The sequence below is a fragment of the Nothobranchius furzeri genome, chromosome 4 (assembly GCF_043380555.1).
Source record: "Nothobranchius furzeri strain GRZ-AD chromosome 4, NfurGRZ-RIMD1, whole genome shotgun sequence".
Classification (NCBI taxonomy): domain Eukaryota; kingdom Metazoa; phylum Chordata; class Actinopteri; order Cyprinodontiformes; family Nothobranchiidae; genus Nothobranchius; species Nothobranchius furzeri.
The window spans coordinates 9,989,298-10,010,227 of NC_091744.1; the positions used below are offsets into that span (position 1 = coordinate 9,989,298).

Sequence of the window (20,930 nt, forward strand, 5' to 3'; positions counted from 1 at the left end):
CCTCACTAGTTAACTAGTTTGGACAATGGATGCATCAACTTGGTAACTAGTGAGCCTGCTACAATCAACTAGCTAGCTAGTGAGTCATTAATGGTTCACTAGTTAACTAGTGGCACTGACCTACTCCAACTACTTAACTAGTTAGGAGTTTTGCCTTCACTAGTGAACATGTGGACACTTTGAACTGTCACTAGTTAACTAGTGAGACACAAAAACCTTCAACTAGCTGACTGGTATGCATTTTAGCCCTTCCTAGTTAACTAGTGAGCCATTTTTGTGTCACCTAGTTAACTAGGAAGCCAAAATGTGTTCACTTGTCAACTAGTGGGCATTTCTTCTGTCACTAGTTAACTGGTGTGCACATTTTGGCCATCACTAGTTAACTAGTGAGACACAAAAACCTTCAACTAGCTGACTGGTATGCATTTTGGCCTTTACTAGTTAACTAGTGAGCCATTTTTGTGTCACCTAGTTAACTAGTGAAGCCAAAATGTGTTCACTAGTTAACTAGTGAACATTTCCGTCTCCCACTAGTTAACTGGTGGGCTCATTTTGACACTGACTAGTTAACTAGTGAGACACAAATACCTTCAACTAGCTGACTGGTATGCATTTTGGCCTTTACTAGTTAACTAATGAGCCATTTTTGTGTCAACTAGTTAACTAGTGAAGGTCAAAATGTGTTCACTAGTTAACTAGCGTGTACAGTTTGACCCTCACTAGTTAACTAGTTGACCTGTTGACAAGATATCAGAATTAATGCTCAAGCGGCTGGCCAAATTGGGCAAAGTTAACAAGTGGGATTTTTACATTCAGTAGTCAGCTAGTACGAGTTTTTGTACCATACTAGTTGACTAGTAAAAACTAAATGTGTTTTAACTAGTTAACTAGTGGACATTGATCTGTCCACTAGTTAACTAGTGAACACACTGAGCAATACTAGTTAACTAGTAAGATATGAAACATTTTAACTAGTTAACTAGAGAGAATTTAGGCCTTACTAGTTAACTAGTTGACATTTAGGATGTCACTATTTAACTAGTTGACACAAACATGGCTAACTAGTTAACTAGTGGACAGAAATGGCTTACATGTTCATGACAATTCTGGCTGATATCCTGATATCAGAATAAATGCTCATTTGGCTTGCCATACAACCCCGCTCGCACGGAGGAGTGCTGCGGGACTTTGGCTTGGGTGACCAGGAAGTCATGTCATTTGTTAGCAACTCCACAAATGGCAGAACTCCTCCAGGCTTGTGTTTTAAAACATTAATGTTGCAGAGCAAACCAAGTCAGTGGTAGAGTCATGTTGCTGTTAGCCAATCGGAGGCGAGATATGTAAATTTCATGAAATAAGACTACGATTCCTGCTATGTTTGGCAAAACTCTTTTCTGACTCGCTTCTAGTTCCTGAAACAGGAGCGCAAGAGCTTTTTTTCCACAGAGATCAACTCACAAGACATTACTGCAAATGTGTTGACAAAAATCTTGTTAAAACTTTTATTTGTTTGTGATTCTCATAAAACATTTCTTTGTTAAAGAGACACTACGCAACTTTTTCATATCTTTAAATAATTTTCTTGAGCCAGTATGTGCAAAAATGACCCTTTACAGGGTTAATGAAAGGCCACCCAGCCCCTATTGCCCACTGTGGTCGGAATATTCCACTTGCAACTTCAGAGTGCCGGTCCGGTCTGTTGGACAACAATGAAGCCGACATACCTGGCACTGCAGTCTGCGTCCAGCATGCTTCCTGCTTCTTTTAGATCATGAACACAGCTGATTTGTATTAGTGATGAATCACTCCTGTAGACAGTAATGAAAGCTGGGGAGACGTTTCAGCACTTAGATTAAGGTGTTAAAAAGACAAACACACATCAAGGAAATACGTTTTGCTTTTGGTTCTATTAAATGGACACTAGGGGGTGCTAAAAGCAAGCCCAAACTGCCTAGTCTTCCTGTAAGTAGCGTACTGTCTTGTAATGCTGTTGCACACATTAGATGTAAACATGGGAGGGCAATAAAAATGTTCAACAGATTATCCCTGATTGAGTTATCTGTGATTAAAAAATAAACAGTTAGAATCTAAAAGCATTTTGAAAATGTTCCAGTTAGTGATTTGTGGTTGAACCAGGGGAAACTATGTAAGTTACCTATATATGTATACATATATGTATATATATATATGTATATATATATATATGTATATATATATATATATATATATATATATATATATATATATATATATATATATATATATATATATATATATATATATATATATGCTCCATCTTGTAGCATGTTATTTTGTTTAATTTTATTTTTAGACAAGGTGCTTAATGCAATTTGAAATAAGGAAAAAAAGGGAGATTTTCAATGAAGTAGTTGTTTTAATATGTTGAATTCCCATAACTGGGACATAAGAGAAATATGGTGTATTTCTCTAATTTTTAGTCTTTAGTTTGGTATTTCTAACCAAACTAAAGCATTGAATGTTGCATGAGATAAAGAGTAAGGCCAACAGACAGAACAAGAAGCCACTGTGGGAAAATTCCGACTTAAAGAAGGAAAATGGATGGAGTGAGGACGAGCTGGTGTCAGTGAAAGAGGACAGGTGCACTTGTATTGGGAGGCAAAAAGAAAAGAGGCAGAGTGTGGTGAGATGGCAGAGCTGCTCCTTCTGTTGCTGTGGCCTCCCTCTCCTCTCCTCACAGGTCCTCTGGAGGTTTTCCAGAGAGCCCTGCTGTACTTAATAAAGGCCAGTCAAGCACCAGGCAGCTGTCCAAGACCTGCTATTTTCCTGCACTTCCTTAAAACCCTGGCTGGAGTTTTTAAACGAGAGGGTGTGGATAAAAAGCATGGATGCAGTATAAAAACGGAAGGGATTCAAGGTGCCGCACATTCTACTGTATTTTGTTGAATTTATCATGGAGAATAATAACTGTGTAATATGAAGGATTAAGTAGAAGAAAATAATCACCCTGTTCTTCATTTCTCATCATGTTCCAAAGTCCACATGATGAAGTAACTGCATTGAGGTTTGGCAAAGTGCTTTTGAATATTTTCAGAAATAAGCCGTCTGCTGCAGGGTTTCCTGACTTACTGCAGGAAACTCTTTGAGTTATACTTGGAGCACAGATATAATGTTTGGACCTTGTGGAAGGAGTAACAGCTGAAATGTTTACAGAGAAAGTGTCAGAACTTGTCAACGGAGCAAAGCACTACTGTGTGTGTGTGTGTGTGTGTGCGTGCGTGCGCGCCTTTGGGCTGGTTTGTAGAAGTGCATTTGTATGCTACATAAGGTGAACGAGTGAAACACAAAGAGGAAAAGTGGGATGAAAAGAAAAGAGACAAGGGCTATTATTTCTCTCTGACCTTGGCTAAAGTTTCACTGAGCCTGCGGTCTCTTATGACCCTGTTTGGATTCGGAACAAAAGCAGGGGCCTGTTGAAACCGGTTACACTACTCATCTTTTCACAAACACAAAGTAATTCTGGAAACAAATCTTATTTTTTTTTCTTGTTTCTCTTTTAAACTCCCTGTGAGCCCAAATCCAGATGGGTGCAAATGGCTCTTTTTCCGTGCTGGCTTGTCCATAGGGGGGCATTCGGGTGTCGCCCACCCTGACGTGAAAGGAGAAAATCTTATAAAAACTAGAAATTATGTGGGTCTAGATGCAATCTAAATTATTTATGCATAATTTTGACCAGCTGTTTGTCATTAAATGGTGATTTTTCCCTAACAGACTCACTAATATCACTCCTGGGGCATGGGAAAAGCCCCCCTGAACTGCAGGGAAACAGCCAATAACATTTGGTTGCTAGGGAGAACTGGAATGTTTTTGGCCATTCAGCATCACTGAATTTATTGTCTCTAGGGAGCTGAGGGATGTCGCCTATAGACATCATATACGTAGACACCTAGTGGACTGGCGCTGCCGTAGTGGTCGTCCACCATCTTGTATAGGTCTCCATTCGCCCTCAGTGCATTTATTTCTACTGAGGAAAGTGTTTACCCAACTAAAGAAAACACATTTAAATATGCTTTATCACTAAATCAGACATGGTATGACATGATAGTTATTACTTAAATATCTTAAAATACATTTAAAACTGTTAAAATGTAAAATCCCAACAGGTACGCTAGAAAAGTCCCATGTGATCTGTTTTCAATAGAGCGCCGGCTGTTGCAACTGTAGGCTGCACAAAAATGGGCCATAGTTGCTCACTCTGCATTGACTCCAGTTAGGTTTGGAGAGTGAGGAGACCCACCCAATATGGCAGCGATGCTGTTGTGCTCTCCAGTGCCCAACGGGGCATCTACGTATTCATGTCTATGATAGCGTCCCTGCTACAGAAAATAGCTAGCTAGCATGCTAGAAGGTGCTGTCTCTCTCTCATCTCTGCAGAGGGAAAATAAATGTTTGTTTTTTTATAGTTATTTTCCCACTGTTCATTTTAATACTTATAATGGACCAGGAAGGAAAATATTTTTACACACATCCATATCAAGAATTCTTTTTCACCAGCCGTCACTGCTTATTTTATGTTTTTACAACTAATAACATAGAATATTGATAGAAATGTCCTTCTTATAAGCCAGTTTAATTTATGTTTATTTTAGCAACAAATCCCCAAAACCTTTCTGTCTTGTTACTGCCTAAAACAGTAACTTTCCACGATAGAAACGAACAGGTTTTAAATCGAAACCGAAACCCGTTCTGACAATAAGGTTTACATGAGCTGTGTGTCGTTTTACAATATACATGCTAATAATGGTTTATCCTGACACTGGAACGTTATTTAGCAAACAATAAAAAGAAAACGTTCCTAGGCGTGTGAAAAAAAGTAGTAATACAGCTTTACTTGCTGTAAGGAAAAAAAGCAAAACAGGTTCTACACAAGCAGAGAAAATCAATTTGACGTCAATTATCATGGTATAAACTCCCTATTTTTGGGCCACTCGTGGAGAGAACCCCTGACTGCCAGGTCGGTTTTTAATCAAGGCCTATTTGGGTCAGTGGGAGCAGAACAAAAGGTCTAAATGTGACCCTGGGTTTTAGCACATTCTCATCATGTCAGCCATGAAATTTAACAGAGAAATTGCACGCTGAAAAACCAGAGCACAACCTGTTTTTATATCTGCTCTACTCAGACCCAAGTACAAGGAAAAGGATTAGATGGAAGAAGCAGGAGCCAGCCAAACACACATCCTCACATTTATTGACCTATTTGTTCTGTAAGACATTTAAACAGGGCCTGTTTGTTTCTGGATGTTGATGCAATTCTTACAAGTAAATTTTCCAAAAGCTTTATTATTGTTTTTTACTCTGTTATAGTCAGCATTTGAAAACCTTTTAAGATTTGTATGTTATACGCCCTTTCAGGAATTCTACATGATTTTTTTTTTTTGGTAATTGTTAAAAGTTCACTGTGTACTGTACTGTTGTTATATATTGTGGGCAATAAATCTTTTTTTTCTTTTGCCAAGCCAATTCTTCAACCCTCGCAATTTGAAATGAGCTCAGCATTAGCCGATACCATTAGACATCTGCTTACGTACAGATGTCAGTCACAGAGGGTGTGCACGAGTTTGTGGAAGTCCACAGACTGATTCAGAATAACATGTCTTATGGACAAGTAAGCCTTATAAAAAGCTTAAAAAGTGTGTGTGTGTGTGTGTGTGTGTGTGTGTGTGTGTGTGTGTGTGAACAGCATTACGTGAAAATAACAAATATAAAACAATTAAAAGTAGCTGTCCAGATTATTTTTGTAATCTGATGGCACCATCTAGTGGCTCACAAGCGTATCACATCTTGATCTATTTTCATTTCCGTATTTAAGGCCGAAAGCAATGCCACTTGTCATGAATGTGCTCCTCTAGTCAACAAAACTGAGCTAAAACACATGGTTTTACAATAATTTTGCTCACGTTATATTGTGTTTTCATATATTTATATTTTAAAGACTTACTTGTTCATGAGAAAGGTCTTCAACCTGCATAAACCGAGGTACGTCCTTAAACGCTCAAGCACGCTCTGTGATTAAGGTCTGTACATAAGCGGTAGTGTAACACTATTGGTTTGTGCTGACCGGCGCTCAGTTTATATTGCATGGAGCTCTATGGTTCTGGGGCGGGCTTAGCAAAAGAAAAAAAAGATGTTTTTGCTACATTATATTAGCCTGGACTGCCAGACTCACCCTTTGTCTACTCTACACAAAGGACGAGTCTGGATACTCAGAGGCAGAGTGCACCATGTGGGGTGGGACTAGAGCCAGCTAAAAAAAAGAAAAACAGAAGCGGAAATGACAACTGTATTGTGCGACACTGTCATTTTTTTAGCTATAGTCAAAGATGGCATCTGGCGAAGGCACAAACGTCTTTCTTTAGAAAAAAAAGCTGTTAGCGTTTCTTCTTGTTGTGGTTTTAAAGACATGTCTGAGTCATCAACCGAGGAAAGAACCGCCGCACGCTCCACTTCAGACGCCATCTTCATTGTTTGTGAGAAACTGAGCATTGCGGTGTGTGACGTACACTGTTCAGCGTGGATTAGCTCAGTTAGAATTCTCAGGGGGTGTGGTTATTTTAACGGCAGCATTACCAGGCCCTTTGCTTCCCATAAGGAAGCATTGGCATGGCTGGCCAGGCTAACATTATCACAGTAGATGATAAGCCAATCGCTTGTTTTTCTGAAAAATCATACATAATTCCTGAAAGGGGAAAACTCTGGAAAGCAGCTTTGATAAAAAAAGGTATAAAACAATGTGTTTTAGATCTTTTGTCCAGATAGACGTGTACTTTTATGAACAAACGGCATTGCTTCCAGCTGTAAGTGGTTTAACGTGCAATATACTTTTCCACCTGCAGATGGTGCCCTCTGAGAAAGCAACTCTGTTACAGCAAATCTGCAAACAGGCTAGGTTTTGAAAGCAGTGACAGGACACTCACCCCTCCCCTTGGGTTTCTCCCTTGATCTGCATGCACCAGAACTAGAAACCAACATTGCCATAGGAAACAAGATTGAGCTAAACACCCATTGCTGTTGTTCATGACTTCAAATGGTGACTTGGGGGGGGGGGGGGGGGGGGGACGACTTGTAGTTTGTCCTAAATTTGAAGTGGTAGCAGCCGGTTGTTTCTCCTTCTCTGATATTATTGAGCAGATAACCTCTCACGCCAGTAGTGTGCTGTTGCTAACATGTGAATGAGTAATGAATGGAAGACCCAGGAAAGTCTGGCAGGACAAACAGCCGAACGGTTAAATAGTTACTGTCAGTCCGAAACATGGTAAAGGCGGACAAATGCAAGAAAACCACTTTTATTAATTCATCTCCACAATAAATATTTAGCTATATTATGTTAGAACGTTTTTAAGAAGCATGATAAAAAACGTCTGAAGCAAATTTTTCCAAATTTGCTATATAAAACAACTTTGGTTCAAATAAATGTTCGGTTTTGATCAGTTTTTATGCCTTTCCTAAGTTCTTACTCACTTTTGTTAAAAATAACAAATGGCTACAATGAAAGCTTCTTGACAGATATTTATTTTTGTTAGTCGATATCAATTAAGTATTGTCTTTTCATCTAAGTATTACCTAATTAAGTTTTATTTAGAATTTCCTTTGTTAGAGAATCTGTTTTGAAATTACAGTTGCTAGTCTCTATAGTACGGAAGCATATTGCTTTCAATGCAAGGGGAAAAAATCAGTCTCTCATAATGTTGACAGTTTCAAGCTAAAACAAGATATAAATTTTGTTTTATTGAGAAGTGTTTTTGTAATAACAACATATAACAGTTGTTTCAACTAGGGTTGTACGGTGTGAAAATTTAACCTCACGGTTATTTTGACCAAAATTATCACGGTTTTTCAGTATTACCTCAGTATTTTTTTAAATATGTTACATTTTCGGACAACTAAATAAACCCTGTATATCAGGAAAATATTGTCCTCAGTTTGTGTCTAAAAGTTGCCTAAAATTTATTTTGTAATTATGTTGTTTATTTGTTTACATTTTTCCCCTTTAGTCTTTAAAATACCCATATTTGCCCATAACTTCTTATTTTTTGTCTGTTTGATGTCATCATTTTAAAAATATTATATCAGATGATACTCAGTACTCAAGTACCCTTCTAATCAGATACTTTTTTTTAACCTTACTTGAATAACAAACCCTATATCAGGAAAATTTTGTCCTCATAATTCATCATTTTTCTCGGAGAGAGACCAACTCTTATCTGCCCCTGGGAGCCCCGTAATGCATAGCGTCATTTCAACATGGCGGTGTCTGCGACACGGTTTATATGCAGGTAGCGGTGCTGCGGCTGCTTTATATAGCGACTCGTTGCATTCTCCCTCAACCCAAATCCTCGGATCACACATTTTAGCTAAAACGCTAACGTTAGCTTGCCTTGTGTTGACTGTAGAGTTGTGGGTGATGGTCATGCAGATGTGTCATGAGATTTGAAGCGTTGCTGCCTTTCGAAGACACTTTTTCTGCACGTGCTGCAAACAGGATGGCCATCTTCTATCAACTGTCCCTCGACATTCTTCAAATATCCAAAAAATGCCCGTACTCCTGACTATGTCTTCTCTGAGGGATAATAAATGTCCTGAGCGCTACTGTCTCCTCCTTTGGCCATTATTTCAGCTTTAGCTTCAAGAAAATTTTGGTTGTAAACAACAAAGTGCGCATGTGCCGCTGGCAACATCAGCAGATGATACGGTGACTGTTAAGGGTCACCGCGCCCATACCGCAGCCACGGTAATTCACCGAGAAAATATATATATATATTAAATAAGACAGGTATTATTATTGTCACCTGTTTTACCGGGGTTTATCGCTACACTGGTTACCGTGACAGCCTTAGTTTCAACAAGAAAATTTCATCACAACATGTTTAATGTCTCATAATAATGAGAATGGTCATCTCAGTAAAATGGCGGTTCCATCTTGTGGTGTCCTACTCGGAATGAACGAGATACTGCTCCTACATTTTTCCCCGCACTGATGGTAATATGTTTCTGTATTGTGGTGTGTAATAAGGGGCATTTTATGAAATAAATAAATAAATAAAACAATAATGGATGCACTACTAATTTTCGTGTATTGTAAAAGCATACCTTGAATTTCAACATTCATAATAGAAGCTTTTTGTCAAAAGTCAAAAATTTACTCTGACTAAAACGAAATAGGTTCTTGAATAATAATTTTGTTGGATCTGAATATTTCTTTGCTGTCTATTTTTGATTTGGTAGGACCTACTGAATATAAAAATTTGTAGTTTATACAACAAGCAATCGTTTTAAAAAGTAAGAGGATAAAATATAGAGCAAAATGTGCTCATATGAAGATGTAAATAATTTGGCTCAATATTCATTCCTCACTGATTAAGCTCTTATATTTCATTATGCAAGGTTTTTCAAAAAGGTAGCATTCACTAATACAGTTGTTAAAGTCATAATTTAGTATTTTTACTTGTCATTTCTCTGTCTGCAGACTGAATTCAGACTGATTTGAGATGTGCTGATTGACAGTCGATATGTTTCTTAATGTGGTGACAAGCAGCAGCTGCCGCAGTTTTTAAAATGTTGCAGCCTTCTGTATCTGTCACTTAACTCTCTTGGACAAAATGATTCTGCAGACATTTAGATGCATCTTCCTGCTGGAGCTGCTGGATGTTATTCTTCACATTCACCAAAATGTCCACCATACTGCAATAAAAAGCAAGGTGCTAACATGGAGCCAATCCCTGTGACTTATGGTTTTCCGGTCAATGAATTATAATCGCGGCGTGATTGATATAAAGACCAAGCTCTTTGCTCATTCTCATCATTTTTACACACTACAACCTCTAAAAAGTTTGAATCAGTGGCAGTCAGTTTAGCAATCTCCCTTCATAAATTTAGCGGCTGAACACAAAAACTAATTACCACTTGAATTGGTGCAAATGATAGTGGTGAATAGCTAAATTGGCTTAGGGTTGACGGCACATTAAAATGCCCCCAAAAAAGGCTTCTGTGTGGGAGTTGGAGCATAATTCACCGAACACCTCTAATTACCCTTTACTCAGTTACACATTTTTTCATTAAAGGAACACACTGGTGGTTACATATGGCCTGGCCCATTTAATGCAAATCGTGTTAAATGAACACTTGGCAGTCATTTCTAAAATGCACCAAGCGTGCACCGTGGTATTGACAATTTTAGGAATTTTTTTTTCTGTCAAATCTGTGAATGTTTCCCTTTTGGTGATTCCAAGACATCTTCAGCAGAGAATGGGTTGTTGGTTGCTGAAGAGCAGTGAAGAAAATCCGTCACTAAATGCCTGAAACTTTGAAAATGTCAAATTGTCTGAAAGAAAGGACTTTGTAACTCAGATCAGTGTTTTGGAGTACATTTTAGTCCATATGGCCTTAAAAAGAGCAGGTTCTCTGAAAAAAAAAAAAAACCTTATTTTTTCAATATGATTATCACCGAGTTAAACATGCAGCCTGAACATGAAAATAGTCTTTCACCCATATCTCCTGCATAAGCTACCAAAATAAAATAGACAATGAAAATCTTGAGGTATCTAAAGGTAAAGGTGCTGTAGTGCACTAATTGTCCAGCAGAATCACTGTTAGTGTGACCTCCTAGCAGCAACATTCAGTTCAGTGGTAGATCTTGCATAAACGCTGTTTAACAGTCTGGTGGCGCATGCTTTTATTGCCCTGTATTGTTAACCAGATGGAAGAAGTTTGAAGAGATGGTTAGCAGGGTGGGTTGAGTCCTTTAGGTGAAGGTGTCATCCAGGGCAAGCAGGTGTGTGTTTATTTTATCTGCAATTCTGATTATCCTTCTTCTTATCGGGCTTACGTCTCGGCCTGGCCGCTCCGGTCATCGCAGGATCGTCGGCTAGCAGTGCCTACACCACGCTCAGGACAATCCAGACTTTTCTCATGCATCGTTCCACAATTGTGGAATGACCTTCCAAGCACTACCAGAACAGGAGCTTCCTTTTCAATTTTCGAGAAACTCCTGGAGACCCTGCTCTTCAGAGAGCATCTTCTTAACTAGCACCCTGCCTGCACCCGTCCCCCCTCTCTACTGTGCACTCCTTGTTCCCTCCTCTCCATGACTGATGTCAAGTTGTTGTTGTTATTGTTGTTGTTAGCCTCAAGGGCAACATGCCGATTATCACTTGTAAGTCGCTTTGGACAAAAGCATCTGCTAAATACATAAACATAAACATAAACATCCTCTGCAGGGCCTTCCTGCCAGCTGCAGAGCTGCTGCTGTACCACACCAGGATGCTGTTACTCAGGACACTCTCTATGGAGCAGTGATAAAACCACACCAGCAGTTTTTGTGGCAGGCTGATCTTCCTGAGAGCCCTCAGGAAGTATAGCCAATGTTGCTTTGCTGCAACTGGCACAAGGTGTCTTGAATCTGTGCAGACATCTCCAGACTATCAAGGGATTCTAGAGAGAAATGTGCTGGCCAGTGTCAGAAAGCTGGGTCTTGCAGCAGGACAATGACCCAAAAACACCCAAGAATGTCTAAGAGGAAAACATTATACTATTCTAAAGTGGTCTTCTATGAGCTCTGACCTCAGTCCTATTGAAGATCTTTGCAAGGAGCTGAAACATGCTGTACCTGATACAACTGGAGCAGTTTGCTCATGAGGAGTGGGCCAAAATACCTGCTGAGAGTCTCATCCAGTTACAGGAACCATTTGATTGCAGTGATTGCCTTAAAAGGTTGTGCAACAAAATACCAAAGGTATAGCGGAGGATGTTTCCGAATTTCAGGAAAGAACCGCCCACTCCTCGTTTTGGAAAAAAAAATGCACATGAGAAAGAGCACCCAGTTATCCTTGTTACAAGTAGCTGCTGCCCTTGCAGCCAACTTCTTATTCTAGCAGCATTCTGAAATGAATTTCTCCAAATAGTATGCCAAACTTTAGCTTACCTGTTGAGCAGAAATAACCGGCGACATAGCCCAGCCTTCGCTTTGCTCATGCGCAAGAAGTGAAAACTACCCAGCAACGTACAATGACATACGACAACGGCCTTGTGTGAATGGTTCAACAGAATGATTGACAGTTAAGCGGACCAATGGGTCAGATGATCCACCTGGAAGAAAAAGATCCTTTGCTATACCTTTAAGTTAGGGGTAACATTTTTGTCCAGGCCTGTTCCATGACTTTATATATATATATATATATATATATATATATATATATATATATATATATATATTGATATATATAGATATATATGGAAATATATATATATATATATATATATATATATATATATATATATATATATATATATATATAATTTAGGTGATGCATGGTTGAAAGCAATTTCTGAATGTCATTGGTCAAATTTCTTAGAATTTTTATTTATTGTTATTTTGGTCGGATTCTAGTTTTTTCTGTAACTATTGTGGGGTTTTCTTTCATTGACCGAAGGGTACCAACATCTTTTAGATTGAAGTACTCACATAAATGAATTTTTGCACCATATTCTAAATTTTCCACTTTTACCTGTATGTCAACAAAGCAACAACCTCTATCAGCATCAATGCCATGCTGGACATGGCACAACCTCGGTCTTTCATGGTAGGATCATTGGAGAAAATCTTTTCATACCAAATTGGCACCAGTCCAGTCAGGTTCTAAAAGGTTATGGCGAGCATATCGGTTGTCTTACATCACAGTGAAGGGGGGTGTCTGTTTTTTTCCCCACTTTGACACGTAATTTCTGTTCACTTGTTTTTTATTGTTCCCTTTCACCATTTATTTTGGGTCCCTTTTAGTTTTCCCTGATCCTTTCATGTTATCCTGCTTAACTTCATGCTACATGTATGTTATTTTGGATTTATAATGTGGATTAAACAGTAACTATTCTTACTGTGTGTTTCATTTAAATTGAAAATTTTCATAAAAAATATGAATCTCAAACCTGTGAACCTTGGCCTGAAAGACTCTGCTCAGTGATGTCTGAAAGATAAAAAGTTGGTGGCATTTATTTAAAAGCAAAGAAAACATTGGCTTATAAATGAACTTCCTGAGTTATTTACAGCAATGTCGGTGAGGACAAAAAAGTCATAACAGTTTCACCTTAACTGTTTCATAATGTGTCATGCATTCATGTCTTCACTAACCTAATCAAGACTCTATTTCTGTGTTTACAGTGAAAACAAGTTTTAGAGTAAATCATCTAAAACGATGTAGAAAATATTTTACAGCTACATGAATAGTATTTAATTTAAGTTGATTTATGTAGCACTTTCTGCATCTGCAAAGGTGATCCAAAGCACTGAACATGGCATAAAACAATCATATCACAACAATAAAGGCTGTGTGTTTTGACTGTGATGTGGGAATTTTGTTTTTCAGTTCCCAAAGAGGGTCTGAAGAACCAGGCAGCGTTCGAGGAGATGAGGGTTAATTACATCAAGGAGCTCCGACGTTCTGTTGGGAAAGCGACCAATAACTCAGGCCAAACCTGGCAGCGCTTCTTCCAGCTCACCAAGCTGCTGGACGCCATGCACGATGTATGTATCTTCAAACTGCATGCAATAAGAAGCAGGCTTCCTTGCGTCGCCTCCCTACCCTCTCACATTGAGGTGTCGACTCGCATTTCATAGGAAATGTTGACATGGTAAAATGGCAGCATAGTGGATTTGGTTAATGCTTTACTTAGTGGTTCAATCGAGCTGTGTGGTTTGCAATAGGGATAATTGCATCCCACTCTTTCCCTGAGGGTAGGAAGTTATTTTGGAAGAGGCTGTATTGGTGAGTGGAACAGAAGAGAATCAATAACAGCTTTCAGTTTATTGGATCAGAGTACTGAGTGGTCACTGTGGGAAATGTGCTAAATGACAGCTACTTTTCTGTGCATGGGTTCAGCGAGAGCAAAGCCTTTAAGGTGAGGATCAGCGAGAGAGGTTACAGAAATGACTGGTCCGAATTAATTAGCCCTTACTACTAAGTAATGAGGGTTAGTGCTGAGTGGATGACCTTTCTTTAAAAAGAAAAGTAAAGGAAAAATATTGTTCTGCTGCAAGAAGAAGAAATCAAGTGTTTCCCTCAGGTATTGACAACTGGAGGGGGGTGGAGGGTCCTTTTAATTTTGCTCAGTTATTGGAACAATCAAAATCTTTATTTTAACTACTGGAAACTCGTATCATTTAGCCTGACTAATCACTGAGTTAGTCTAAATTTTACAGACATAGACAAAATTGTTGCTACCCTTTGGTCAGTGAAAGAAACCCCCACAATGGTCACAGAAATAACTTGAATCTGATAAAAGTAGTAATGAATACATGTTCCATGAAATTTAACCAATGAAAGTCAACCATGCTTCAATGGAATTCTTAATAAAAAATAAACTCATGGAACAGAGCTGGACAAAAAAGATGTTACCCCTAGAAAAGACTGATAATGTGACCAAAAGGTTATGTTAATTCAAGGTGTGTCCACTAATTAGCATCACAGGTGTCTACAATCCTGTAATCAGTCAGTGGGCCTATATTTAAGGCTTCAGGTAGTCACTGTGTTGTTTGGTGATGTGGTGTGTACCACACTCAACATGAACCAGAGGAAGTGAAGGAATTATTTGTCTCAAGATGTTAGACAAAGAATTATAGAGAAGCACGTTAAAGGTAAAGGCTATAAGACCATCTCTAAGCAGCTTGATTTTCCTGTGACTACAGCTGCACATATTATTGAGAAATATAAGATCCATGGGACTGTAGCCAACCTCCCTGAACGTAGTTTAATGATAATAGAAGGTAAATTGGATTAAGTAAATTGCTTGAAAAGCTATTTATATTATTACTACTACTTGTGACCAATAAGTGGTGATACTCTAACTAGATTATCACCTGCTTGGTCTTTTTGTTTTAGTCAGAAGATTCTAAGATTATTTTAATTATTAAGGGATCGTACACACTTTGTTTTGATTCAAGAGACAGTCAGGTTTATAAACAAAGTAAGAATTTATTTTACAAACACTTAAGAGTTGACAAATGGTTTAAACTATTATTTACTGTGAGTGGATGTGAACTAAGATGGTGTCTGGAACCTATGTGTGAATATTGTATTCAGAATCTCTGTTCTCAGAGCTGAGTTCTGGATGGAAAGAATTTAGTTTGCAAATAAACTATACAGGTGTTATTATCAGAACCACATTCAGACGCTATCTGTGTGTCTACTGTACCCGGATTAAGAGACCCTCTTGGTGGATCCGAAAGTGAGAGTTCGAATGACCGCTGGCACCGGAGGGCTGTAGAGGACCGAGGTGCCGGTTCTTTCAGTCCGGAGATGTCTCTCGGGTCACGACAGATGGATGAAACTGAGCTTCTTAAAAAAATTATTGTGTCAACTTTGTTCTGCAGGAATTATCTTGTTGTTTCAGCTTTGCAGGTGCGAAAAAGGTTAAAGGTTTTGACGACGTGTCAAAATCCTTCCGGTTAAAGAGGTGCTAAAGATGGCCAGTCTGAAGCTTGCTCTAGAACTGACTAATTACTCTAGCCATCAGCATGACACAAACCTGAAAGACAGCACTGAGCTCAGGAACGGAGTCAAGCTCGACAGAAGAAGGCAGATGAGCTGTCGGGTCAGAAAGGTACAGGATCATCCTGCTGATAGCAGGGTCCTGGAACTGGAGACTGCCAAGGTCATTTTCAGAAAAGACAGGTTGAACAGACACAAAGCTATCAGATGGTTGAGTGATGGACACGTTAGCGGCCTGAGCTCGGGTCACGACACACACGCGGGGTGGGTCTGACCGAGAAGACACATCGTCAGGGAGCCACAAGGGGTTGAAGGACCATGGGGTACCAACAGCTGCACCTTGTTTGGCAAGAGAGTCTGCAAGATCGTTCAGATCCTTATCAGTTCCAGGTGCACAAGAATGACCTTTGACATTACACCAATAGATCTGCATGTCATGTGATGTCGCTAAGGCATCACAAGCCATGAAGAGCTCTTGATGTTTAGACTTCCGGTTAGAGGTTAAGAACCCGTTACTTTTCCATGAAGGTAGATGACAAATTAAACTGAGATGCGTGCAGTCTGAGTCTGTGCAGATCACCAGCTTGTGGACACCACGGTCAGCAGCAAGTTGTAGCACTATCAAGATCCCAGCCACTTCTGCAAACTGTGAGGTCTTAGGACCTAACTGGTAACACTCAAGAGTCTTTCCGGTTAACGTGTAACCAAACAACACCCACGCCTGAACGAGGTTCAGCGCAGTGTCGAAAGGAACTGCCATCAACATACACAGTTGGCAAGTCCACACAGAGAGCCTGGTCGAAGTAGTGGTCGTTGGGGTTCAGCAGAGTCTGGGGAGGGTTAGCCGGTAGGACCGACGCGACAGTGTCGTCAGCGCAATGCTGGCACGCAGCCAGACCCATGCCAAGAGGACTACGGCGATTCTGCGCGTAGCGTACTTCAATGTCGAAGCTCTGAAGAGCAAGCAGCCATGACGCAATGCGTGCGTTGGTCACCACACCATCTCTGATGCGTTGACTGTTAAGGAAGGTCACTGGCTGATGTTGAGTTTCAATAATGATTTTCTGTCCACCAATGTAGCTGGAAAAGTGTTTAACTGCCCACATGGTGGAAAGCAAAGCTTTTTCACAGTCAAGAGTATTTTAACTGAGGACCGGACAAAAGCTTACTAGCATATGCTACAACATGCCTGTCGCAGTCATATACCTGATAGAGACGGCACTCAAGCAGCTAGATGAGAACCCGACCTCAAGGTTAACTTATGTGTCATGCATTAACTTAACTACTTTACTTGTGAGTGCAAATGTTATGACCTTGTCAAGTAAACATACTATAACCATCATTGAGCACAGATTAATGAAACATTTCATTATTTATAATTATAAATGGCAATATTTAATGATTATCCTTAATTATAAATTATTTTTTCCTTCTTCATCTGGGAATAAAAGAGTTTATTTTAAATAGTTCCTCTGTGATGGACCTTGGAGGAGAAAATGTTTATTGTTTATGTTTTATTATCTCTGCAGTCCAGCTGGTGTGAGGAAGTAGGCTCTGATTAAAGGGACTACATGCAGACTTCGAGTCTCCTGTGAGGGGAAAGATTGTAGGATGTGTCATAGCCAGGGTAAGTTGACCTGGCTGTGCATTTGACCTGTGGGATCTCAAAATCAGGCCATTTGTGACGTTACAGTAGCCACGGGAGGAAAATTGATGAACAATCAAAGAATAACCTGAATGGCAAGAAAAGAGCCCAGAGAAACCTCTAAAGAGATAAAGGGGAAATTCAAGCTGAAGGAGCATCAGTGTCTGTGAGTCAACTGGAGCAATTTGCTCAGGAGGGGAGGGCCAAAATACCTGCTGAGAGGTGCAGAGTCATTGACAATTACAGGAATTGTTTGATTGCAGTGAATGAAAACGTTGTGCAACAAAATATTGAGTTAGGGGTACCATCTTTTTTGTCCAGGCCTGTTCCAGGAGTTAATTTTTAATATATTTTTTATAATTCTGTTGAAGTATGGTTGAAAAGCAATGTCTGACTCCCATTAGTTAAATTTCATTGAATTGTTATTTATAATTTTTGTCAGATTGACATTATTTCTGTGACCATTGTGGGGGTTTCTTTCATTGACTGAAGGGTAACAACAGTTTTGTCAACGTCTATATTATACAAAACTCATTTTTGCATTCCTTTGTGGGTCTCTACTTCCTCTTTAAACCCTGTGTGAAAAAACCCATTCTTCCAATAATTTTTTCAGCGTTTGGTTTTGTATCTAAAACAAGCAGTTTTAAAAATGCCCAGATTGTGATGTCACAAATGGGGAAATTAGAATATAACCATCTCATATTCAAGAGAGAGCTAATGAAGGAGCAACTACTCCAAACCCATCCCACGTATCGGAGCTTCTCAGCTTATTGCAGCCTGAGTGGAGGGATTAGTGGGCGTGACACCTCCAGCTTGTTTTCTTAAAGTGATAGAGCCCTGAATCAGGTCATTCTGGAAGGTACTGAAATTGTCAAGAATAAAACTGCTGCAATTGCTTTTTGTGAGAGGGATTTAGTGCAAAGAACTTCATAAACATGTTTTATATTGACCATAAGATTATTCTAACTTAAGAAAAATAAACCATATTAGCAAATGTGGAAACCAAACAGCTTAACTAGGTTTTCTTCTTGATCTTGAAAAAATCTTGAACAAATATGTAAAAAAAAAAAAAGGCAGGAAATTAGTGCACATAAAATGGTATGTTTTTAGGATTATTGCTGTTCGGTGTCGGTACCAGATCTGCTTGGGGTCCTGCGCTTGCTGATGACGTCACATTATGGCAAATCCACTCGGCTTTCATACATACATTTTAGAAAAGCATCAGCAGTTTTGTTCATAAATTCTAGTTTGTTACCACCTAAATGTTTTTTGATAAGTGTAATTTGTTAATAAAACACCATATTATCTTTGTTTTGTAAAAAATGTGAAACTACATGAGACTAACATCAGAGTGCCAAAAAAGACAACAGTTCTTATGTGAAGACACATCTGTTTGTATAAATGTGGAATCCATCTGTATATTTCCTTAGTTGCTATGTAAATACATTCATTCATTCATTCATTCATTCAAAATGTTGCTTGGTGTCTTTTCAATAAAGTTCTTGTATTCTATTTAGCCCCATTTCATCAAAATCAAGAGCTTTCGAGGGTCACCGGTTATCAGTTGATATCTTTACATTTTCTTTGGAAATTCAAACATATTTTCTCAGAAAAGTGTTGATTTTCGGACTACAAGACTACAACCACTAAGACTACAACCTTAAATTTGTTCTGACCAATCAAAATCTTCATCGTCAACATGCTAACGTAACTTTTACGTGGTATCGTAACTTCCGTAAGTCTTACGTCAGTGACTTGATGCAATTTGCTGGGTTCCTTATATAGGAAACATTATTTCTGATTGGCTTAATGAACTGTGAATTGGAATGTTTATTATGTGAAGTGCCTTGATACGACTCTTGTTGTGATTTGGCGCTATATAAATAAACTTGAATTGAATTGAATTACGTTCAGCCAATCATCTACTGTGACATAATTTGCAGACACAGGACCAGGGGCGGCGTTAGGCCCGGCTACTTGGGCTCAAGCCCCGAATGTTTTATGAAAAGACTAGTGCGTGCTACGAGTGTGTGTGTGCGCGCGTGTGTTAAGCCCGGATCTTCTTCAGTCCTAAATCCGCCCCTGCACAGGACCCCGAGCCGATCTGGCACAGACACCGGAGAACTGTAAAAACATATCCCTGGATGCTATCTTAGAGACTCTTTTGCTGTTTATTCTACACATCTTTACCTGCTCTGTTTTTTAAAACACGACGCTTGTGAGTTTGGCCTTTGGAAAGTGGTGGGAGTGTTCATCATTCAGAAGACGAAACATAACCAGGGCATGCTTACAAAGCAGCATGTGACTAAAGGATTTTAATGCTATGTGTTATTGTTGAAGACATTTTCTTTTGTGGTTGTTTAGAGACAAATTAAAATACAAATGTTTATCGTTGCACAGTCCTAGTTCCACACCAACCAAATGCAATTGTTGTGGTGTAGTATCATGAAATGTGTCAAAATGTAATATAAAAAAGTAAATGAAATAACATTTATGTTTTTTTGGTGTGCAGCTCGTGGGGAACTTGTTGGACTTCTGTTTCTACACCTTTCGTGAGTCACAGGCCTTGAAAGTGGAATTCCCTGAAATGTTGGTGGAGATCATTAGCGACCAGATACCAAAGGTGGAGTCGGGTCTCACTCATACCATCTTTTTCCACAAGAAGTGACTCAGCTGACACTGGAAGTGGCATTTAGAGAAAAAAAAAATGAAAATCAAAACTGTAAGAGAGGATAATGAAGAACGGGAAAGGAATAAAAAGTGCAAGAAAGGCCTGACCTGATGGCCCTTGCCCTGTCGCCCTGTATGCCAACGTCCTCGTCTAGGATGGCAAAGGTTTGGTGATGTGGAGATAGATGGATTTGACCCCGAAGACATCGTAAGCTTTGCAGAGCTGTGAATCGTTGGAGAAGTTGCGCACGACTTGTGACAAAAGAGACCAGATGTACACCCATGCAACCCAGCCCCAAAGATAACAGTATTTTCTAAGGAGATTAAGCCATAAGTCACTTTGAATGCATTAGGTACATAGGTTTCATTTACAGAAGAGGAAAATTGATACACTTCTGTCCACATGCACTTCACATGCATAAAAATCCAAATTGCTTACAAATCTAGCAAAAGATTTTTGCAAATATATTAAATCCAGCTTATGCAGACTTAAAAAAATAACAGCACTAGGAAATAAATATGCCAATACTAATTTTAGCTTTGCAGTGTAGCAGCAATACTGCAGCGCAAAGCAGTGGCACAGGATTTTCACACCACAGGATATCCCAAAGGGCTATACAAATATCATCATAAGCTAAATATTTACAAGTTTGAATCTTAAATCTGGATCATAACAGTCATTATTAGCATTTACAGTTTGTTACATGTATAAAAAAGTTTAGTGGAACAATCAAAGCTAATATGCAAAAGTCCTAAGCTTAACATGTCTCTCCAGTGTAAAGAAGGCTTGCACACAAAACTCCAATGTCACAGTTTAAAGAGATGGTGTGTTTTAGTGTTTTCCTTTCTGCAGAAACAAACAAAAAAAAAACAATTTTTTAAAGTGTTGCAGGATGAAACAATGCATTTACAGGAACAATTGCAGCGGGAATCAGCTGATAATGGATTTGACTGAGGTGCGTCTATAGTAATAGCTGTCATTTGTGTTATCTCCAGAGCAGCTGTTCAAATGTCTGTTTTTACCTGCAATGAGGCAAAACCAGCCCTTATGACACTCTTCCCAGAAATAATAATAAAAGCATTTTATAAATAAATAAAAA

At 39.0% G+C, this 20,930-nt stretch overlaps 1 protein-coding gene across 2 annotated transcripts in view; it reads left to right on the forward strand.

The window, feature by feature from the left end:
- nr3c2 (nuclear receptor subfamily 3, group C, member 2) overlaps positions 1 to 20,027 on the forward strand; it is a 150,913-nt gene extending 130,886 nt beyond the window's left edge. For both annotated transcript variants that reach the window (XM_070550071.1, XM_054743648.2), the window contains exons 8-9: positions 13,395 to 13,552; positions 19,673 to 20,027. In XM_070550071.1, coding sequence (XP_070406172.1) covers positions 13,395 to 13,552; positions 19,673 to 19,828 — 314 coding nt within the window. In that variant the 3' untranslated portion in view covers positions 19,829 to 20,027. The remainder of the gene's footprint in view (positions 1 to 13,394; positions 13,553 to 19,672) is intronic.
- Positions 20,028 to 20,930: the final 903 nt, after the last annotated feature.